Raw genomic sequence first — 25,285 nt, 5'->3', positions numbered from 1 at the left:
CTACTGGCACGGAATCTGCCCTTGATCTCACAGCAGTCAGCTATCATATGTCAAGCCTTTGCAGCTGGAGAATCTTGAATAGTGCCATGAGTGATCATCGCCCCATTATAACCACACTTAAATTTCAAGTGGAGGAAGTTGACCAGAAAAAGAGATCATGGAACTTCAGAAAAGCAGATTGGACAGGTTTTACACAGTTACTGGACAAACTATGCTTAAATGAGCCTCGAACTGAATGTCTTGAAGAAAAGACTTCAAACCTTACAAAGAACATCACAATTGCGGCCAAGAGGTTCATACCCAGAGGTAAAAGGAAAAAACAGTGGGTCCCTTATTGGAAAGATCTCAACATTGATTCTTTGATTAAAGAAAGGGACCATTTAAACGAACTAGTAAAGACCAACAACACAAGCCTAAACAGAAACAGGCTTGCCGCAGCTACAAGAAAGGTAGAGGAAGAGATAGCAAAGGGTAAGAGTAAAAAATGGGCAGAATTTTGCAACAGCTTAGACCCAAGGAAAGATGCAAAGTATTGGAAAGTCGTCGGAGCCCTAAATAAATGCTCTTCTAGTACAACAGATCAGAATTCAAACATCATCAACTCTTCTGGTTCTGATGCAGATACAAACAAAGCGGCAGCAAATATGCTAGCAACACACTACTCCAACATCAGTAAATTATCCTTCAATAGGGAAGACAAGAAATTGAATAGAAGAGTTAGAAGACTTCTGACAGAGGCAAGAGGATACAAAAATGATGATATCTTTACTCAGGCTATAACTTGCCAAGAGCTTAAGACAGCGATCAGGAACATTGATGCAAGAAAATCTCCAGGCAGTGATCTAATTTTTGGGGAGATGGTCAAGCACTTTGGAGAAACCGCTACAAAATGCTTACTGGAAATAATAAACATAACTTGGCAAAAGGGAAAACTCCCCAAGGCATGGAAAACCTCAATCATTGTCCCCTTACTTAAGCCGGGGAAATCGCCCACCGAGTGTAAACATTACAGACCCATTGCACTCACTAGTATTCTCTGCAAAATCATGGAACGTATAATACATTCTAGAATTATGAATGAACTCACAAAAACGAAAATATTAAATTTCTACCAAACAGCTTACAAGAAACAACATGCCACAGAAGATCAACTCTTTTATCTATGTCAGTCAATCATAGACGGCTTGCAAGAAAACCCTTCAAAAAAGACTATTGCTGTCTTCCTCGACATGACATCGGCCTTTGACACAGTCTGGAGAAAGAAATTAATTGAAATAGCATACAAACATGGTATAAAGGGTAACGCCCTAATATGGATTGCAGACTTCCTAAGAGACAGAAAGATCAGAGTAAGATATAATGGGGCCTACTACAGGGACAGAAGAACATGGCAGGGAGTCCCGCAAGGCTCTGTTCTCAGTCCCCTGCTCTTCCTGCTATACACTAATAACGTCCATCAACATATAGACGAAGACACCAAGATTGCATGCTATGCAGATGACATAGCAATATGGCATACCAGCAGAGACATGGCAAAATCAGAAATATCCATAAACAGATCACTAAAAGGAATTGTGGACTGGGCAAGAGAACTGAAATTACAGATAAATCCCCATAAAACTAACCACACAGTTTTTACCACAGACAGAAGCCGCAGAAAGAACTTTAACCCAGCTATCGCTATAGACGGCGTGCCCACTTCAAAAATGGATAACCCAAAATATCTGGGTATAACCCTCGACACAGAACTACGTTTCACCAAACACATTGAAAATAGCTCCAACAGAGCACTGAAGAAGTTAAACATCCTAAAAAGCTTATGTGGTACGAACTGGGGAGCAAATCCGAAAACACTTAAAACAACTTATACCTCACTTATCAGGGCTAATTTGGAATATGCAGCACCAATATGGGTGCATGCTTCTGAGTCTGCACTTGGAAAACTGGACAGGATCCAAGCAAGAGCAGCCAAAATAATCATCGGGGCTGTTTCGTCTACAAACAACACCAAAGCAGAGCGGGAATGCGGCCTTCAGACACTAAATCAAAGAAGAAGATATCACACAATTAAATTCACTAATAAGGCTAACAGCAGAGATATTGATCATATCTCCCGTAGGACCTTTATAAATTGGAACTGCAGGTCAAGACTCAAAAGGTCATCTACCATGAAATACGATAAGGAAATCAGAGAAAGTCTTGATCTTGAACTCACAAAATATGACATACTTCAAGAGCCCACCTTACCATCTTGCATCCCCCAAGATACCACAATAAACTTGGATCTCGTGGAACACTACACAAAAAAAGAAATCGAGACCATTGTCAAAGCTATAGGAATCAAAACAATTGAGACTTATTCGAGGCGTGACTTAGTACAGATGTATACCGATGGATCCTCTGACGAGACGATCCTCAAGGGCGGAGCAGGCATACACACCACCCTGACAAATACTACAAAAATGCAACAAAGCATAGGTGCAGGCAGCATCGCCTCTAACTTTACATGTGAGCTAAGGGCAATCCTTGAGGCCCTAAATAGTTATATTTCACTAAGAGACATAGACAGAGCCAGAGGGCTTGTAATCTTCTGCGACTCAAGAGCGGCCCTGCTGGCAATAAAACATGGACGCACAGGACTCACACAGGACATTCACCGACATTTGGAGACAGTTCATCAATTGGGAAAGAGCTGCACACTACAGTGGATGCCTGCGCATGTGGGTATAGAAGGAAATGAGGCGGCCGATAAACTGGCAAAAGAGGCAAGAAACTTAAATCACAACACCTCAAAAACCATAACTCTAGATGATGCTAACGCCATCGCCAGACACAGACTCAGACAGAAACATATAGAAACTGATCACCAAATCTGCGAGATTAATGCAAATAGGAACATCACTAAGACCATTGCCAGACTGAGAACTCGACACATGGCAGGCATGAAAATTAGTGCGGATGGTACCAGAACTTATAAACTTTGCAGAAACTGTCCGAAAGAACAGCTTACTCCGGAACACATCTTCAGCTGTCCTGCAATTCAGGCGACTTTGCAAAGCATGGACGAATCCCCTTTTCAGGGAGAACTTTATAACGAAAAGATTGTGGACTTAGCTAAAGCAGTGATATCAGCGCATGGTTCAATTTGACTTCAAATGGACACGACACCAACCAACCAACCAACCACCCACCACTACGAACATCAGACTTTTTAAATTGAGTCACACATTGGAATGGTTTAAGTAATATGTTCATCATATATTACTTAAACAATGATTCACTTAATATCAATATTTTGGACTGCTATAAGATTGTGTCCATTTCAATATCTCGAACATGGGCCTGTAAACTTTGTACTTTCATTGACGATATAGATATGCCACTTTGTATGAAACCTTGCAGTTCATCCTGTAGAGGTGGTAGCTTATTATTTTTCAAGTGATCTAGTTCAGCACGAAGTTCTATATTAATAGTAGCTTTGATGGGATGAAATGTGAAATCGTCGTGGGGATTTGTAATATATAAACCTTGCAATGAGGTCACTCGAGTTAATGCCACGTATACAAGTTGCTGTTGATGATCTATCTCATAATTATTTACGACTTTGTTGAAGGTCCCTCCTTGAGATTTATGTATAGTCAAAGCACAAGCACATACTAAAGGAAATTGTGTATGTCTACATGTTAATTTCCTATTGTTCTTGAATGGAATCTTAGTTGATCATTTTACAATTGGTAAGGATTGACTAGGTAAATGTTTATCTTTCACATATTGTTTATAATGAGATTGACAGTTATGTCCTATTTTTGACTCAAGAATTTTCATCCATACTCGTTTAACTGTTTCATCATCCTCAAATTCGAAATATAAAGTACCAATTGCACCGTTTACCAATTCATTGACCACATCTATATTTGTAGTAATCATGTACGGTTTTCCTTTCAATAATGGTGGAGTGTATGGTAGTCCAACAATTTCAGTTACTGACATTTTATGAATTTTATTTCGAATCCCTTGCGGACATAAATTAGTAGCATCTTCTTTGGTAACAAATTTCGATTCTATAATTTTAAGTTAATCTGGTAATAACGCTTCTCCATTGCCTATTTTTGTAAGAATTTTAGAAAATGTACAATCGGACTGTCGAACAATTTGTACTAATTCCCAAAATCTCTAATAACTTGTTTATAAATTACTTCGGCACCTCCGTAGCCAGGTAAGCAAGAGCAGCAGTGCGTAGCACACGCTTCTTGATTAGACCGGTGTTCGAGCCCGTGACCACCAAATATGGAGGATGCGGAAAGGTCAAGGAATGACCACCGCATATCCCCAGAGCAATATGGCCCTAGTTGCTAATGCTCCTAAAAACCAAATAATAACATAACATAAATTCCTTCGATTCCAATATAGAATGAGCAGTTAGCTGTTATTCCTACTGATTTATATGTAATTTACAGATTTTCGCAGTACGCATTTGCATAATTTTAACTGCCATATATGTTGGGGAGTTACTCCCCAACATATATGACAAATGTTGGGGAGTTACTCCACGATGATCAGATCTACGAATTTCACTCGATGCCATCATAAAGGGAGTAATTTTAAATAAATTTTTAAATTTTTGTGCATGTCCCAAATATACAGCTAGAAAAGAAAGTTCTTCTGCATATATATCAAATATGAAACTTGTTGGAGATCGTTTCTGACCCAGTGATATACATGAATATTTATCTTCAGACAATAATAATGTTTCTTGTTGAATTAACAATAGTTCATCATCATTGTTGACAGGTTCCACAATTTTATCTGAATGTTTCTGTTGACTATCATCATTTGTCCCCAAGAAATCGTCACTCACTTATGCTGTAGAATTTAAACAAAGGTGAATTTATCAAATACCGTAACCATATTTTCACTATTTTCTTCTGCACACATCCTTGTAGATATGATTTATGTATGAGTTTTTGTTTTATATGTGCATTAATGGCATAATCGTTTTTGTAATTAACCAAGAAAAGGTCATTTCACATTTTCTTGGTTTACCAGAAATGTGCTTACAGCTCAAGCTAACTTGTAAACGACTAGAGAAATACATTTCTATGATATAATATGCATTATTATTTGTATAAAGTTGTCTCAAAATAAAAATGCAATTTTGTAGTTAATGTTGTCTGACACTTAGCCAGTGGTGGGATTCAGCCGGTTTGTGCAAACCTGTTCCTAAAATTTTCTGAGTTTGCTAAACCGGTCACTAAAGGCTGTTTCACACCGAACAGCATGTGAGCTGCATTACTTTTCGTTTATGTTTGGTTTTTCTTTTTACCTTGAAAAGGGGGAATAAGGTCATAGAGAACCGGGTTTTAAAATTTTTGGTTCCCACCACTGGGATAAAAAGCTATGTTATCCACATATCTGTCCCTATTAGACTTAGGAAAGCAAAAAGGTAGAGGAAAGTAATAGTAAGAGAGGAAACATAAATGCCATCGAAAGAGGAAAGGGACAGACTCCTCACTCATAAATAGGCAATGCTTCCCCATTGGGGAAGTTACCTATACTCAGTAACTTGGGCAGCATCAAGCACCCACAGACAGCACAGTTTCGAGGCTTATTGGCTTCTCTTCGGTGGATGGGCAGGTACCTTGGTGTTGCAATGATGAAAATCCAGTTATGAAGTATAACTCCACAATATGAGAGATGCCTGATGGTGTGCAAGTAGATTAAACTTAAAAGCATTTTAGGGCTAAAGCCTCAGGTTGTATAGAAGTTATACTGACATACAAGTTAGTGCAAATTCATCATTTTAGTACACAGCAACTACTGAAGTGCTTTAGAATTGACATCATTTAGCATTAGCATTAGTAGAGGCATTTGATGCAAGAAAGCAAGCTTATGCAGCATCAGCCAAAAAAAAAAAAAAAAAAAACCACTTCCACTTCACCCCTCTGTTCGTTCAAAATACCTGTCCAGCTGAGCCTTAAACTTATTTAGGCTATCAACCTCCACCACAAGGGATGGCAGTCTGTTCCACCAACCAACCACCCGCTGGCTTTAAGTATATCTCATATTGTGGATACCTTCCTAATGAGTTTCCATGATATTGCACTATCTCAAATAAGTAACACTTCACCAATGGAGAAGACGATTGTTACTTATTCTAGGTGGATACCACCACTCTGATGGCACCATTTTGAAGCATATTGGCTTCTCAATGGTGGATGGGCAGGCACCCTGGTGTTGCAATGATGACAATCCAGTTATGGATTGTCATCATTGCAACATAACTTCACAACATCTCTCATATTGTGAAGTTATGAAGTATAACTTCACAATATGAGAGATGCTTGCTGGTATGCAAGTAGATTAAACTTAAAAGCATTTTTGGGCTAAAGCCTCAGGTTGCATGGGTCAACACTAGGGTATCTGCCCACTCACAGTTGAGAAGCCAATTAGCTTTGTAATGTTGCCATCTGGGTGGTGCCAGTTCTTAACTACTTTAATAGTTGCTGCATACTACAATGATGCATTTTGACTAACTTGTACATTAGTTAACTTCTGCACAACCCGAGGCTTAGCCCTAAAATGCTTCTTTTAAGTTATCAGCACATTCAATAACCATCTATTCATTTGCTTTATTAAGTATAAATTCGAACATAATTAATAAAAACATTATTCAGGCTTGAGTAGGCATAGTAGTGCATACATTCTTTTATAGTTGAAACCTCTTGCATATTTAAATAATCAAAAAAAAAATAAATAAATAAATAATAATCCCAATCAAAATTTCTGCTTCTTCAATGCTTAGCTAATGATTAACAATGTAAAAAAATAATCAGTAATGAAACAACTGACAAACTCTGATGGCATTTTTTCACACAAGAAAAAAAATCAAGAATGTTATTGTTATTTTAAATGCCATGTTAGTTTCCTCGTGTCCTCCTACCCATCCACACTGCAAATTATCCTCCAACAAGCATGATGAAGTGGATGGACTACATAATAATTAGTGAAGAATGTTAATCGGAATTTATATTAAAATAGAGTCAAATTGTGATGAATGCAGGAAACATAAGTATTTTATTGTGGGGATGAAAACAGTAATATCAATTTAAATTAAATTGGAAAGGGCCTCTGTCTCTGGGATTCATTTTAAGATATAAATTTTTTCAGTAGTACCGGAGAGACGGATAAAAAAAAATGAGGTTTAAGCAAAAAATCCTTTAATACTGGTAAGTTAAGCAAAACAAAACAAAATAAATAAATCTACCAAAAGCTTTTGGATTTGTGTAGGCCTTCTTTAGTTGGGAAATTATTATTATAAAATAAAGAATACCAGGTGCCCAGTCATGGTGGTCATGTGAGGTGAAACACATGCAGGAAACAATCAGTTGGAAGTACAGACTTGTGGTTTTAACTTTAGTGTTTGAGTATGAAGCGTGTGCCAATGCTTATCATTCTGGATGATAAATACTCCCATGATTGGATGGATGTGTCGTCCTTTATTTCGGTTAAAGGCAACTGATCAACAGGAAATGTGGAGCGATTCCAGCCAGATGTGGTGACGGTAGTGTCGGGAAGACCAGAAGTGCTCCATGATCACCGAGTGTTCCAAATCTGCGGACCGGATTGATCTCTCATGATCAGAGATGCGATCTTGGAGCCTCCTGCCATTTTCTCCAACATAGTAGCCAGTGCAGTAGTGGTGGGAAATGCAGTAAACTGGACCGCTTTGCAAAAGGTGGGGATCAGTGTTTTTACCCTTGAGAGGACGGACCTGGTAAATAGCTGCAAGCACTAACCCATTGACCAGTCAGATTTTAGAGAGCTGTTGTGACATGCCCGGGTAGTGGTGTATAATGGCAGTTGAGGTAGTGCCACCGCTACGTGGGGCCCTAGGGTGTGCTGTGCGGTCATGGGCCTGCAGGTCACACTAATCTAGGGCACTTGCAGGGATCTGCTTTTATTTCAATAATCTCATTGCATCCTTCATCCACTGAACTGTAATGAGTCCAGGTGTGGGTGAGTAGGGTTTGCAGGGTACCAAGAAGCTGGCTGTGAGCTTGCTGACCAGCAGTTAGTGAATTGGTCAGCACTCTTTGGTTTGCAAAAGTTTTTAACCACATGCCCTTGCATCGAACAAGAGAATCTAAAAATGGGAGCATATTGCCTAACTCCAGTTCAATGGTGAATTGGATAAAGGGCGACAGAGAATTGAGGTGTCATAAAAGTCAGTCCGCTGATCAGCGGGGAATGACGACAAACACATCATCAACATAGTGACCAAAAAGGATATAGGATCTGGCAAATCCACAAACACGCAACTCTCCAGCTCTTCCGAGCAATGTTTTAGCATTAGAATTAGTAGAGGCACACAATTCAAGAATTCAAGCTTATGCAGCATCAACCAAAAAATAAATGAAACGTTCCCATTTCACCCGTCAATTCATTCCAAATACCTGTCAAGCTCAACCTGAAATTTATTTAGGCTATTTGCTTCCACAACAAGAGATGGAACCCTATTCCACCAATCAACTACTCGCTGGCTAAAGGAAAATTTCTGCATATCTATTCTACAACTATCTTTCCTCAATTTCAAACTGTGCCCGCCTCAGGTTCTTAGTCTGAGCAAGAGGAAGAATCCCATACCCATTCAGCTTACTCAACCCATTCAAGGCCTTATACACCTCAATCAGATCACCTCACAGGTGCCTACTCTCCAGGCGCTGCAATTTACAGAACTTAAGCCTTTCTTCATAAGAGCACCCCTTTGTTCCCCTCACCAATCTTGTTGCCCTTCTTTGTACTCGTAATAGCAACTCTATATCCTTCCTAAAATGAGACCTCCAGATCTGTACACAGTACTCTTGGAGTGGCCTGACCATTGCCTTGTATAACGGGATAATCACCTCCCTGTCGCTGCTAGCAAAATTCCTATATATCATTGACAAGATTCCATGACCTGCCCTGTCGGCCCATCTGCACTGTTCAGCAAACTTCATATTTGGCTGCACAATTACCCCCAGGTCTTTTTCACTTTCCACTTCCCTGAGTGCAGAACCATCCAGTTGGTACGTTTCTCCTTGGTTATCGCTACCCATATGCAGTACTTTGTGCATTTGTCAATGTTAAACTTCTCGGCCCATTTTCGCAACTTATCTAGATTCAGTTGGAGTAGCATACTGTCTTTACTGTCGTTAACAACCCTGCCAACCTTTGTATCATCTGCAAACTTGGCCATTAAATCTGGTATACCTTCATCAATATCATTGATAAATATACAAAACAACAATGGGCCCAACACCGAACCCTGGGATACTCCACTAACATTTGTCCACGAAGAGCAGTGTCCATTGATTACCACTCTGTCATCTCCTACTCAAAAAATTAAATTTAATTTTCTGTTCATACTCCGGCACGACAACTAAATCAGTAGAGTTTACAATAAATCATCAATACAAATATGTATCATATTTAGTAGTCACGGGCTTGAACTGCGGTCCACTCAAGGAACGCATGCTATATACTCTCGCTCCTAATCACTCGGCTACATCAGGCCTTTATCCATTGTAGCAACTTACCCTGAATGCCATACCTCTCCAATTTATACAGCAGTCTTCCATGTGCAGTATCAAAAGCTTTCCTGAAATCCAAGTATATGATATCAAAATTATTTTTGGCATTCAGTTCCTTTGTGACCACATCATAGTATCCAATCAAATTGGTCAGACAAGACCTCCCTTTAACAAACTTAACTATTACTGCATTCTTGTCTAGATGATTCGGCAATGCTTCTTTAACTAGTGATTCCATTATTTTCCCCAGAACAGAAGTTCAATTAACAGGTCTGTAGTTACTTGTGTCACCTTTTGAACACCTGAATTGGTGATACATTTGCATACCTCCAGTCCATGGGGACTTTCCTCGAGTCCAAGGAAGCTCTCATAATTATGGCTAAGGATCTGCTTACTTCCTTTGCTGCCTCCTTTAATATAACTGGATAGATCCTGTCCACCCCAGGTGCCTTACTCGTGTTTAACTTCAACAATTTCTCCTCCACTTTGCTCTCAGTTATTATAAAATCACATAGCTCCCTGTTAGCGTTTAATAAACTTCTGGCACTCCCCTCATAGAATGACTCCTTATGTGTGACTGTAGATGCAAAATACTCATTCAGTTTGCCAGCTACCTGAGCATGATCATCAATAGTTAACCCACCTATGTTGAGTTGTCCAATCTGATTCATCCCTTTCCTTCTAGAGTTTACATAAATAAAGAACTCTTTGCTGTTTTTGTTTGCATCCTATGCCAAAGATTTCTCGTAATCTGCCTTTGCCTGCCTAAACTCCTTTGTGACTTGATTACAGACTAGTTTATACCTGCCATAGGATTTTGTGTCACATGATACTTTATATGCATCCCATACATTCTTTTTTCTCTGCCACGAGCCTCATTAATTCGTCTGACATCCATTTAGGGCTGAACCTTGAACAGTATTTCTTAGTTGGAAAGAAAAGCCTAGTAGATTCGTAGCCTCCAAAATTAAGTCCCTGAAGGCTTCTCATTTAGAATCCAACGTTGGTAACATTTTCTTACGGGCCCACAGGAAAAAGTGCTTGCAGCTACCAAGCAGGAAGTTTTAGTCCCTCCTCTCGAGGGGAAAAATGCCAATCCCCCACCCTTTGGCGAAGCGGTTCAGTGTACCGCATTTCCTGCTATGACTGGACTGGCTGCTATGTCGGGGAATCTTGCAGGAGGCTCCAAGATCGAATCTCCGAACATCAGAGAGAGCAATCCATTCTGCATATTCAGAACACTCTGTGATTGCGAAGCACAGCCTTGATCCTTACCGGCACGTTGAAATTATTGACCAATTCTGACACTGTTGTCCAGGTGCCTTGAACCAAAATAAAGGAGGGCATCCATCCCATCATGGAAGAAGTTATCCTCCAGAATGATAAATGTTGGCAGACACTTCATACTCAAACACTTCACACTCAAACACTACCACAAGCCTCTACTTCCAACTGATTGTTACCTGCACCCTTGTCATACGTTTCACCTCACATGACCACCATGGCTGGGTGCCTGGTATTCTTCATTTTATAATAACACTCATTTCCCAACTGAAGAAAGACTACACAAGTCCGAATGTTTTTGGTAGATTTATTCATTTTGTTTTAATTAACTTACCAGTATTAAAGGATTTCTTGCTTAAACCTTATTGTTTTTATCTGTGTCTCCTGTACTACTGAAAAAATATATATCTAAGAATTTAAATTAAGTTAGATTTATGAAACACTAGAATCACAAAATTAAATACAGCAAATTAATTAATGCCATTAACAGGGTTACGGGTAAGGCAAGTAGATTCCTTGAATCAGGTTTGTTACCTGCAGGTTACCCATAATGTGGGTTGGGTTTCAGTAATTTTGTGCTTTGCAGGTTGGGTGTAGTTCCAGTTTTTGAATATAAATAATTTATCAAAATAATGCCAAAAAATTATCATACTTTATAATATAATTCAAAAAGTAACTGTTTTTATTATTATTATTTTTTTCCTACATATTATTATTTGTTAAATTATCAGGTATGTAATTTATTTTTATTGTGCAATTTTTGAATTACACAAAATACTAATTCACCACTTTATAAATTGTGTTAATTTATCATTTTTCATTTTATTTATCACTTTATCACTTTTCTTTATAAATATGTGAATTTTCCTAAAAGGCAAGATTAGTTTTCTAGATAAAATTATTATCTTTAACTTCCCCATCTCAATATCGCACTGGCAAACACATGAAAAGTAGAAAAAAAATAAATAAAAATTCTTTTTTAATTTTTGAATTATTTTTGATTATGGTGCTATTTTGTTGTTGTTATTGTTATTGTTTTGCAATTGAGAAGTGCAATAAAATATTATGAGTTTGCACTAAAGTGCTGGAGAATTATAAACTGAATTGACATAAAATGAAATCTTTCAGTATAAAACTGAAAGATTTCATTCAACATTAATAGGGTCCAAATAATTACACCAAGTTTGTAGGACTACATTGCGTCATTGAAAATTCAAAATTACTGTAAAAAACTAAGCCTAATTTTTTACTGTTTCTTAAAATTATTTTTATAAAATGTCTATTCATATTCAAATACTTTTGAGATATAAATATGGATATAATGATTTCACGAGATTTTAATTTTTATGGCCCACAGTCAATTTAGGCCATAGTAATAGTAATCATGGCATGTGATGCAAGAAAGCAAGCATATGAGCTTATGTAGCATCAGCCAAAAAACAAAAAAAAAAAATTTACACAACCATTCCCTCTAAATGTTTGTCCAGTTCTTCCTTAAGTTTATTTAACCTATCAACTTCTACAACGACAGATGGAAATTTGTTCCAGCGATTAACCACCTGCTGGCTAAAGGCAAATTTCCGCACATCTATTCTACAGCTGTCTTTCCTCAATTTGAATTTATGCCCTCTTAGGTTTGTAATCTGAACAAGTGGAAGAATCCAATCAGAATTCAGCGTGCTCAACCCATTCAAGACCTTATATACCTCGATCAGATCACCTCGCAGGTGCCTAGTCTCCAGCCACTGCAATTTGCAGAACTTAAGCCTCTCTTGGTAAGAGGAAGCTTCATTCTCCTCACCAATCTTGCCCTTCTCTGTACACGCTCAAGAAAATCTACATATTTCCTAAAATGAGGCCTCCAGATCTGTATGCAGTACTCAAGGCGTGGTCTGACCATTCCCTTATACAAGTGACAATCATCCTGCTAGCAAAATTCCTGTACATCATTGACAAAACCCCATGACCTGCTCTTGCAACCTGTCTGTAATGTTCAGAAAACTTCATATCTGACTGCACAATTACTCCCAGGTCTTTTTCATTTTCTACCACTCTAAGGGTAGTACCACACAGTTGGTATGTTCCTCTGAGGTTACTTCTACCCATATGCAGTACTTTGCATTTGTCAATGTTAAACTTCAGTTGCCACTTCTCAGCCCATCTTTCCAAATTTTTTAGATGTTGTTGCAGTAGCACACTGCCATTACTGTCATTAACAACCCTGCCAACCTTTCTTTCATCTGCAAACTTCAACACTTCACAAGGTATATGAAGATATAAAATAAAGAATATGTAATTAAGAAAAAAATAATGAGTATTCAGAACCTGAAAGTGAAGTTGGAGGTTGGAAGGAGACAATTAGTGGATGCAATCCTCCATATTTCTGCTTATTATATTGTATCATCGGGGTCGACATGGTAGGTAACATTTTAGGATAGATAGTTTTATATGGTCTCCATGAAGTGCATACTTTTCCTGTGATACAGAACTGGAGGAATTTAATTCTTTCTATTCTTGCCAATAGCAAATGAAAGAATTTTCTACATCTGGATTTCTAATCTGAGAAAGAAGAAGTATACAGCCGAAGCTGGAAACTTGATTTTTTACTCACAACAACTTACCAAAAATTTGTAAAACTAATTATATTATGAATAGGTTTCTTTTTTTTCCGATTTAATTGTTTTGTATCTGTATGTATTACATACAAGAGGGGTTCTCAACCAGGGGTGAATTCCCTGCCTGGGGGGGTTATGTTTTCGGGGAAAACTGGGACCACAGATTGACAGACTCAATCTGTTGGAATATTGATCTTTCTACATACTACAATTCTACAGATTGTACATAATCTACAGGACATCACACTTTATTGAATGTTGCATATTCAATGTTTATTATATTAAAATTTAAAAAATTTTAATATAATAAACCTTGAGCGATTGAAAGGGGGTCGTCTGGTCCAATGAATCATGTTTCCTGTTGCACCATGTGGACGGCCGAAAATGTGTGTGTTGTTCACCCAGGGAAGTGATGGTGCCTGGATGCACCGTGAGACGAAAACAAGCTGGTGGCGGTGTCATGCTTTGGGCAATGTTCTGCTGGGATACCCTGGGTCCAATCATCCATGTGCCAGGCACTCTGACATATACCACCTACCTAAACATCACTGCTGACCAGGTACATCCTTTTATGGCAGTGGTCTTCCCCTCTGGCAGTGCTGTCTTTCAGCAGGATAATGCACCATGCCACACTGCCCAGATTGTTTGAGACTGGTTCGCAGAACATGAGAAAGACTTCCAGGTATTGTCCTGGCCTCCAAATTCCCCAGACTCAACCCCATTAAGCATCTGTGGTTTGTGTAGGAACAGTAACTCCGATCTGCAGTGTCTCAACCACAGACCTTACAGGAGTTAAAGGAACTGCTGATTACATGTTGATACCAGATACCACAAGACACATTTAGAAATCTTGTAGCTTCCATGCCTCGCCATGTATGAGCTGTTTTGGCTGCACGTGGAGGACCAACATCATATTAGGTAGGTAGTCATAATGTTTTGGCTTATCGGTGTATATATATATATATATTTTTTTTATTTTTTTTATTTTTTTTTATCGCAGGTACAAACAATGTGGGTCAGGTGTGCAAGTCTAATACAGTGGGCCCACACAGGACTAAAGATTAGATGCTATCCTGCTTCTATGAACCTAATCACCCCTATATCAAAACAAAAATGAATAAATAAAATAATTGTTCATTTGTTAACTCTGAAAATAATAAAATTTTCAGAGTTCACAAATGTGCTCTAATTCTTTCTTTTTTGGTATTTTTGTGTTATTATTCTAGTAGCACTTGTTCTTTGAGGTCTGGGCATGTGTCTCTTTGGGCAAGGAGCTGCATGTTCACTTCTCCGATGATGAGTGTTGCATTGGTTCTTCTCTTTTCTTAATCTTATTTTTATATTTATTTTTTTATTTAATTACTTTTGTTTTGATACAGGGTAGTTAGGTTCATAGAGGCAGAAAAATACCCTGCCTTACCTATAACTCTATTAACAGCATTATTTAATTTGCTGCATTTATTTCACAGTTCAAACGTTTTTTAAATTTAATTTCATTTAAACACAAATATTTGTTTTTACTGCATTTGCATTTTTTAATTTTTGGAAAGCACATAATGAAAACGCATATGCTTGCAAAGAGTGTCTTGTTTCCTCTGCTAGCTATGCACACTCTGAGATTTGTATAATAATAATATAAGACAAAATGGTCTTTACAGCAAGAATAGTGTTTTTTTTTGTTGATGCTTTCCAAAATTCTTTCAAAAAGTACAGTGCAATGCTAAAAACAAACTAAAATTAACCATTTCAGCAGTTTTGAATGCCCTAATAGAAAATTACTTTTATTTATTATTCTCCAAATAACCTCACTAAGTATGGTATTTAGGTATATACTTACAGGTTATAAATTTTGTAACAATCTTTGTGCTTGGAATCTAGAAATCTATAAAATAAAGTTAAATATAAATTAACAAATATATACTGTGTGTACACATATATAAGGTATCAAGAAAATTGTACGTAGGTCTGACATGAAACAATTGTTCATAAAAGACTATTGCAAATGGAATATACTGTACTGCACTGTGAGACTAAGTTGTAGAAAAATTGCCATCAGTATTTATATCATATATTCAGATATGTATAAAAGGGAAAAGAACTAAGAATCAAGCATGGAATAACGAGTTAAATTGTCTGTTCACAAAGCTGCAGTGTGGGGACGAATGTGCATCTACCATGCTGAGCCAAAATCAGTCAGTGTTATTCCTATTTCGTTCTTTCCTAACATTGATTATGACAATACTATAAAAAAATGCAAGAAGCAATGTGTAAGTCACCCAAAGAAGCATCTATGGGTGGATCCCATAAAGAATGATCTATCTGGCAATGACAGTGACATTGATGTGTGATTCAGTTTCTGAACCTGTTCTAAGTCCCCTTAGGGTAGTAGCCCGAATCCAGCCAGTTCAGAATGTGGTGGTATTGCTATTCTACTCATACATGTATGCCATTAGTATGTTGTTATTTAACAAAATGATTATGAAATGAATTAAAAATACCAGAACACAAGTACTATTGTTACAATCAAAAGTGTAAGCATTTTAGATGCACTAAAAATGAGCAAAGTGAAACAAATAATTCTGCATCACCCATTAATTGCTTCCCTGTGTTTGTTTATACATCAGTAATAAAGCAGAATAGACTCCTATGACAATATCAGAGTGGTGAAACCTTTACACATACTGAAACTGTGCTGTAAGAACATAGTAGTAGATCACATGGATGTATGCAAATCACTTGCTATAGTGGTACGTGGCTGGATGCCAGAGTCATGACTTGCCTATTTAAAGACTGCAGTCAAGAATAATTATCAGAAAAGTTGTCTCCATTTATTAGAATCAAGTTTTGTAATAAACTCAATATAAACAAGTATTATAAAATGTATCTACTGTGCAGCAAGTCTGTTTGTTACACTATCTGGTATGCCATAATCATCACACGAGAGAGAGAGGGAGAGAGAAATAGGCAAGCACATTACCAGGTGATACCAGTACTACAGGTCACCCACACTGTGCAAAACCATAAGTGAAAGAGGAAATACTGGCAGTGATAGCATACTATTCTACACAGAATATATTTGCTCTTCAGGAAGTTTGGTATTATTCACAAAAACACATCTGTACATAAAATATGCATCCATTTTACTATGCGGGAGTAAAAGATTTGCTGCCCACCTGGTGACTGCTGACCAGATCTAGATCTGCAAGTGGTTGCTGCAGTAACATGCTGGTATAATGAATAATGTGGAGCAAAAAAGCAGTATAGCTTGCCAAAAAGGGAATGTTCAACTACTGCAACACCATGAACAGTAACATGGCAAGCCTCATCACACATTGGAATGATAACATCAAAAATACAGTGGGGCATTAACATATTGCATGGAACTTTAGCAATATCCTGTTTGCCATATCTACCCCCAAATCATTTGAATTCCAGAAATTATGCATTTCTCAAAACATCCATGAAAAAGCTACCAAATGGTCAGCCTTCATTGAATCAGTATGTGATGTGGTTCTAAACATTAGCACATTCTGGAGACAGACAGACATCAGAGTACTTAGACATAGCATTCTCCCTGATGGACTGGATGTGGTGGTCCCACATCATGGCCACTACTGTTTCCTGACCTTAACCTCCTGGACCTTTTTCAAATGAAGATATTTAAAGGAATCATGGAATACATGTCAGCTAACTGAATGTTGATACAATGATACAAAAAACATGAGATTTTTTTTGTATCACTGTTTTGATGCAGGAATGTATCACATTAAGACGGTAGGGGTTTTACTTTGTAATGATGGCATGTTCAAATTATCTGATAATTAAACCTATTATTCAATGCCTTGTCCATTATTCCATTCCTTTTGTACACACATGTATGATTGGTTGGTTGGGTTTTATTGGCGCATTAGCAACTAAGGCTATAATGTGCCAACACACATGTATGAAGATACCATATGAAGCACCATGAACACTACTAGCTGTTCTTCTCCACAATGCAGCCTTACAGAACAAATACTGAACATTCCATTTGTAATGGTCATTCACCATGTATCATTCCAAGCTGTGCAATTTTCTTGATACTGTGTAGGTATATGTCAATATGAGTGTGTTAGATTAGCAAAGCGTAAAATCCAGGAATTGTACAGAATGCCTTTAAAGTATAAAATAAACTTTAAACTTTTTTTATATATTATACTTTTTTTTTTTTGATATTGTATTTATCACTTATAGATCTTGCTCCAACTTTGCTATGAGTTTCCCTGGTATTGTAGTACAATTTAACAGTAAAATAAGCAGGGAGTAGTATTTCCACATACACTATTGTATAAAGTTGGAAACTATAATTTATGTACATAAGTTTCATGTATGTAATTGATGTAGTAGAGTTTTAGGAGCATCAGTGACTAAAGCCATATTACTGCATAATGAACCACAGTTACTGACTTTTATACAAGGGCATATGGGGAAATACAACTTCCTCCTATATCTTGCTCCTATACCATTAGAATTCATTTTTAACAAAAATATATTAGGGGATAATATTTCCCTAATATTCCCATATAAAAATTGAAAACTGATTCAATTAAGTTATTTCACATCCCTGCAAATTCCTTTATGGCAAGATGAGGGGGAGGATAGTACTACTCAATATACTTTTGTATAAAAGTTGGCAACTATGTTGATTTATATAAGAATATCATATAGCGATAAGAAAAAAAAAATTTCAAACTTTGCCACGCATTCTATACAATACCTGTATTCCACAATTGCTGGTAACATGCACAGTATGACTAAAAGTGTTTGAACACCCCCCCCCCACAAATATATTCAGAAGTTCCATGCACTAAACGCATATCAATAAAAATCTTGTGACTCTGCCTGTGCAGCAGCAGCAGCAGTATGTTAGAAGCTAGTATGAAGAATGGGTGTTTGGATGCCACATAAGTAACCTGTGTGTGCAAATGTGATTCATTCATCTGACTCACAAAATCCACTGTAGTGAATGTTATTCAAAGATGGAAATCCACAGGTGACACCTCAAAAAAATAGGCCTGACAGCCTCAGAGAACATGTTCAGTGAAATATAAAGCAGGTAGTTTGTGCTTTATGCATGTTGCCTATGAAAAACATGGAGCAGGTCAAGAGGCCACACAAACATCATCAGTATATCAATCATCTGTAAAGAACTGCATAGACATTTGCTCAATGGAAAGATATTATGTACAATCCCAATATCAAAGTTACAAATGTGAAGCAGCATTTTGAGTAGTGCAATTTCCAATGTTGGTGGATTCAAGAATAATGGTAGCAAGTGCTACGGACTGGCAAATCTCATCATACGATTATTTTGTTCTGATGGACACACGTAACCATGCTAGGAGAGCACTTCTTGTTATAAAGTATTGTCTGGTCCATGAAGTTTGGTGGAAGTAGTCTAATAGTATGGGACAATCAGCTGGTTTGGACTTGGTCAACTGATAGACAAAAACACAAATCCATGCCCTACTTGAGACATTTTGGTGCTAACTACACTGTGGCAGTACTAATAAAACAGGCCCTATCAATATCACCACAAAAACAGTCCATAACAGCAGGGGTCATATAGGAATGAAAAGTTAGACTGGCTGGATGAGAATCTCAGACCTCAAGCCCACTGAACACCTGTAGGATGAACTGGAGTTAGATTAGGCTATAGCCAAAATTGCCTCCTTCCAAACTGGTTCTGGCATATATACTTTACAGGAGGAATGGAGGCAAATTCTGGTCAACCCCTACCTGATATTGGTAGGAAGTATGTCTAAGTGATGGTACATTACTATAGGCCAACAATGATCCTACTTTATATAAGGTTTTTGAATTAAAAGCCTTTTTGCAACTACCTGTATGTGTTCAAATACTTCTGGCCATACAGTGTGTGTGTGTGTGTGTGTGTGTGTGTGTGTGTGTGTGTGTGTGTGTGTGTGTGTGTGTATTATAAATATTAAATTATTTCCTGTAAAAAAGTGAAAGATGCCAATTATCAACAATTAAATACCAACTTTATAAGTATACCTTAATTTACAAGTCATCAATAATTACATAAAATAAAGATCTGGGATGCCAAGTTCATCAATAGCAATAAAAGCAGCATTAAGAGATTCATTATCACTATTCCTACACTTCCCAGACTGAGTAAAAATGAGAGCAACAACATATGACGCACTTCGCCAAAATATCAATATTTTCGCAGATAGACTTTAGTATCAAATAAAAATAACAATAATCAAAGCCAAATTCTGTATAATGGCAAGAGTACTGATTCTCAGTAAAGTACATTGTGTTCTTTTTGATTTATAAATGACAATATCAAGTACCAGTGATTGCAGCTGAGTGGGTTTATCTGATCGTGCCATTAGTGGAGCTAAGTGCATGGAATTGCTACATTGTATCTGAGCACAGTCCTCAAAATACCTCCCTATATAAAGACATAAAATTACATAAGTTCTTAAGAAATTAAACATGTCTATAATATGGAAGATGCTGAAACTCATATTTAAACTTCAAAGGGAATATAGAAAATATCTAAGCACACACACATTACATTATTACATCAACATATTAATCATTACATTATATATTATGCATATTCCCTATTTTACATATATTATTACATAATTTTAGATGGTAGAGAAATGGAATTCGACCACTTTGCTTATTGGAAGCCTGAAGTAGTGAACTCCACGTTTAGTCTCCAAATGCAAAGCACCAGAAAACCCCATCTATTCAATCATGCAGTATGAATGCGATCATTTGAGTTATGGTAAGCATCATGGCAAGATCCAATATTCCATACATTGAGGGTACAGTGCTAAAGTGCTTTTAGCAGGCAGGCTAACAGATAGTTTAGCTGAACAAACATGGTAACTAATAAAATATCCATATCAGCAATGCTAGCCTGTAGAATTAGAGTTGATGATATGGATACTTGTTAAAGTTACCATAATCACTGTAACAGACAAGAATATGGCCAGATCCTTAGATCTGGGCATATTCTTGCTGTGTGTATGCTCTATCCAAAAATTTAATTAATAAATACAAGTCCCATCTTATACTTTTACCTTGTCTACTGAATGCATCACGAATAATCAAATTAATGGAATAAGCTTATCTGTAAAAAGATATAAATCACCCAAAAACTTCCTTAATCATTTTACAAATCATTGAATGAAATGGTCTGTTCCAATTTCAGTTGTGTGCATTTTCACCTAGAGTCCAGTGTTGATCTCACCAATGAAACCTCTCAAGCCCCACTAACTTTTTCTTATGAATCTCAATTATCAGTCAACTAATCCAATACTCATATCAGTTGCACTAATTGCTCCTCTATGAGTAATTTCACTTTAAAGATGGTATTTATATATATGTCCGCTCTGATATTCCTCACCAGAGACTTTCTCAATTGAGATCTGCAAAAATATCTACCCAATTCTATCAAATTTGCCTACTGTGGCTTTGGTTCTCACAAATACAAAAATCAATTGAAACATTTTCTTTTTATTTTTTTAAAAACTCATTATTCTTCAGTCTAAATTTTCCTAACAGTGAGGTAAATTTCCTTGGTGATTTCAATGTTCATAACTCCAGCTGGTTTTGGTTTTCTAGTTACATGGATCTTGCTAGTAAAGATGCTAAGGCTTTTGCTATTACTAATGACCTCACACATCTTGTTCATATTTACTACCAGAATACTGAAAAATCCTAAATACACATTCAACACACTTGATTTTTTCTCATCAGCAGCCCTTCAAAAGTACAGTGGACCACCTCTTTACAACTTGTTCCCTATACGATCAAATCACTTTATAATGGACTCTCCGTAATAAAATACTGTTCACTATATGATATGTGGTAAGCAAAGGTCATTGTGATCCTGTTTGCGAATTGAATTTTAATTTATTAAATGGCAATTCTAATAAGCAAAATTAGGAGGAATATTATCCACATGCTATAAAAGGAAAGCTCACAAATTTACATTTTATTACATTACCAATTAACAAAATTAAATGATATGTGAAAATCAAAAACCCATTTTCCACAGGTTATCAAAATAAAAATAAATTTATGCTTATGTACATAGCTTAATTAATACTATAATATGTACATACTAACTAATCAATATTTCTGTTCACTGAGGTTTTTTTTTTTGGAGGGGGGAGGAGGTTGTAAAATTTAAAACAGTAAAAAGTTAAGCAATCAATAACAAAGAACGTGACACGCACAAATTGCAACTAACATGCATGACACGCGCAAGTGAGATACGGGAGTAATAAGTTTACAAAGCTTAAAAAAGTAAATGAAGATTCTGAAAATTTATATATGTTTTTTATATGATTGATGAGGAAGGTGAAACACATTTCACCATAATAACATAAAATGCCACAATCGGTATTATCACAAATGCAATAAGATTGAGTTTACTATGTGTTTATAATAATTGCACTAACAGAAAAGATTGCACTAACAGAAAAGCCCAATAAACCAGAAATTGCATATTGTTTTTTGGTAGTGACCTCCAGAATTATGCATTAGAAAAACATCACAAAGGCATTCAAAATTGATTCTTATGATAATGATGAAAGTGTAGTGCATTTTAATAATTTGAATTGTTTTTTTTTTTTAAATTAAAGCAGTTGATTCCACTAACCAGTGATTATGTTAACTGGTGCCTACTTATTTCACTTTACGATGGGATGGGCTGGATTGTCTCCGATTGGACCACATGGTCCTTCCTCTCAGCCAACAGCAGTGCTTGTAAATGTGTTGGCCGCATGTTTTGTTTTTGCATCCTTTGGTTGAAGTGATTTTTTGCGTTGTGCTTTAATCAATATATTAGTTTTAATCAATTTTTTTAATCAATATGTACAACTTTCATTATAAAAATTACATTTTAGAGAAATAAATAGCTAAGTTATATAGCAAAAATATCAACTTCCGGGGGTCTTAGAATGAATTACCAAAAAACAATGTGTTATTGGGTTTACATTAACGATATTTTCACGATACGATGGTGTCTTTGGAAAGGATTAATATCGTAAAGCAAGGATTAACTTCCTAGAGAGTGAACAAATTGCAAATCCACAAAAAAAAAAAAAAAAAAAAAAGTTTGGAAGAGTGTAATGCTGAGAACAAAAGAGAAAACCCATTTTTCTGGATGCAGAGGAAGCAATATTTTTTATGTGCTTATGCCAAGAGAGAGATTAGAAATCAGGGCAATCCCCAATAAAGATATATGATTTTGCCTAGAGATCTGAGTGACATCAAAGATAAGCATAGGATCAGAAGAATCCTTTTTGCATGATATAAGACAAAACTAAGTTTTAGAAGGATTGAAAACACATAAGATGTCTTTGTCCTAATGAAGAATTACCTGGACATCAGCATTTAAGGAATTGATGGTGGATATTCAAGAAGTTAAAGCTGTTTGTGCAGGGCAATATTTCTCAAACTGGAAGGTGGAATGCAATGTGCTATCATCATCATCATCAAAACTATGGATAGGATTTCTGGTAAATGAAAGAAGGTCATCAATATACAAGAGTAAAATAGTGGGAGAAAGAACTGAACCATCCAGCATTAGTGGAGAAAAACTATATGCCCAACATGATCAAATGTCTTTGAAATGTCAAGAGCAACTGCTTGAGTTTCACAAAACTTTTGCATTGAAATGGTACATGGTTGAACGAATTCTATCATAAGTGGATCGACACTGACAGAATCCATACTGGCAATCACTGATTAGATGGAAGGTAAAGGATAGTTTAAGAGTTGGTGGTGAATTGTTTTTGCCATTAGTTTAGAAAGAGAAGTGCAATGGGATGATAACTGGTGGGAGGAATTTGTCACCATTTTAAGGAACTAGCTGGATATGAGCAAATTTCCAAGCAGAAGGGAAAACACCTTTGGAATAAGAAAGTGAAAAAAGGTGACACAAAACAGGAACTTCCTAGTAATTTCCCCTTTAGGTATGTGTGTTCCCGCCTACTCTGCCACTGCTGTTAGAGTGTGGTTGCTATGCTTTTTCTTTCTTCTTTAATATTAGTCTCAAGGTTTGTGGTAATCCTTAAGGGATTAACTTTTTGAGTCTATAGTTGAGTCCTTGTTTAATTATTTATCAGTCCAGTGGCAGTGCCCCTGCCAGGACCTAGTTGGAACTAACAGCAGGTTGGCAGGGTTGTTAATGACAGTAATGGCAGTGTGCTACTGCAACAGGATCTAGATAATTTGGGCAGATGGGCTAAGAAGTGGCAACTGAAGTTTAACCTTGACAAATGCAAAGTACTGCATATGGGTAGAAGTAACCCCAGAGAAACGTACCAACTGTGTGGTACTTAAGGTGGTAGAAAATGAAAAAGACCTGGGAGTAATTGTGCAGGCAGATATGAAGTTTTCTGAGCAATGCAAACAGGCTGCCAGGGCAGATCATGGGGTTTTGTCAATGATATATAGGAATTTTGCTAGCAGGGAGAAGGAGGTGATTGTCCCTCTGTATAAGGCAATGGTCAGGCCACGCCTTGAGTACTGCGTACAGGTCTGGAGGCCTCATTTTAGGAAGGATGTAGATTTACTTGAGCATGTACAGAGAAGGGCAACAAGATTGGTGAGGGGAATGAAGGAATCCTCTTACCAAGAGAGACTTAAGTTCGGCAAATTGCAGTGGCTGGAGACTAAGCACTTGCGCGGTGATCTGAATGAGGTGTATAAGGCCTTGAATGGGTTGAGCACGCTGAATTCTGATGGGGATCCTTCCACTTGTTCAGATTACGAACCTAAGGGGGCATAAATTCAAATTAAGAAAGGACAGATGTAGAATAGATGTGCGGAAATTTGCCTTGAGCCAGCGGGTGGTTAATTGCTGGAACAAACTTCCATCTGTCATTGTGGAAGTTGATAGGTTAAATAAATTTAAGGAGGAACTGGACAGGCATTTGGAGGGAATGGTGTGATTTTTTTTTTTTGTTGGCTGATGCTGCATAAGCTCATACACTTACTTTCTTGCATCACATGCCACTACTACTACTAACAGTGAGGCATTTCCTCACGGTGGTTAACAGTATAATCCTCCGCATGGAATCTAATTTTTAATTTTATTCTTATCTAAAGTGGCTCTATAGTACCTTACACTTGTGCTATATGTAATAATTGGGAGGAAGATTGCTTTATTAATAAAAATTGTCTACCTTTTTAAATCATAGCAATTATTCGAGCATAATTCCCGACTTTTCAAAAAGTTAACTTATTGTCAAATATTATAACTAGGTATTTCATTTCTGTTAATAGGGCTATTGATTTACCTTCTGTTTTAATCTGTGGATATCTCTTCACGTTACCTTTTAACAGAACTGATTTGCTTTTACTGCTGGATATTGCTAGTTTGTGTATACTTGCCCATTGCTGGAAGGTACTGATTGCTAAATTAGCTGTTCTAAAACAGCCCAAGTGTTGGCATTGACAAGCATGACATGGTGGTCAGCAAAGGTAACCCTATCTCAGCTGGGTCAATATCTGTCCCCAGGAATTAATCCAGTAGCAGGTTCCAGAACAACTGGAATATTGGAAACGAGAGTAGCTATGTGCAGGCGAAGATTTAACAGCTCAGGAAAAAAAAAGAAGTTTTTTCTATTTTATTAACTTAAATTGGCATATTAACTTATTTTCTAGAGTAGCTTTATATTCCAAACTATTTGTATTCAGTTTATATTTTAATTTAGAGCTTTTGTAGGTTATTACGTAGTATCGGTAAGGGTATCAAATCCACGTGTTTTACATATTTTGCAG

The 25,285-nt window shown here is 36.9% G+C and overlaps 1 protein-coding gene across 2 annotated transcripts in view; it reads right to left on the bottom strand.

Moving 5' to 3' along the window:
* The window catches only part of LOC150081736 (phosphatidylinositol 3,4,5-trisphosphate 3-phosphatase and dual-specificity protein phosphatase PTEN-like), a 523,999-nt gene that overhangs the window by 328,958 nt on the left and 169,756 nt on the right, over window positions 1-25,285 (bottom strand). The window contains exon 4 of one of the 2 annotated variants that reach the window (XM_090378836.1): window positions 15,306-15,350. The exons of the other annotated variant lie outside the window; for it this stretch is intronic. Within the exon in view, the coding sequence (XP_090234962.1) occupies window positions 15,306-15,350 (45 nt within the window). The remainder of the gene's footprint in view (window positions 1-15,305; window positions 15,351-25,285) is intronic. 2 annotated transcript variants of the gene reach the window in all.

The sequence above is a fragment of the Mastigoproctus giganteus genome, chromosome 8 (genome assembly GCF_048544385.1).
Source record: "Mastigoproctus giganteus isolate SK-2022 chromosome 8, ASM4854438v1, whole genome shotgun sequence".
Taxonomy (NCBI): domain Eukaryota; kingdom Metazoa; phylum Arthropoda; class Arachnida; order Uropygi; family Thelyphonidae; genus Mastigoproctus; species Mastigoproctus giganteus.
This window is presented reverse-complemented; position numbering and strand designations above follow the sequence as displayed.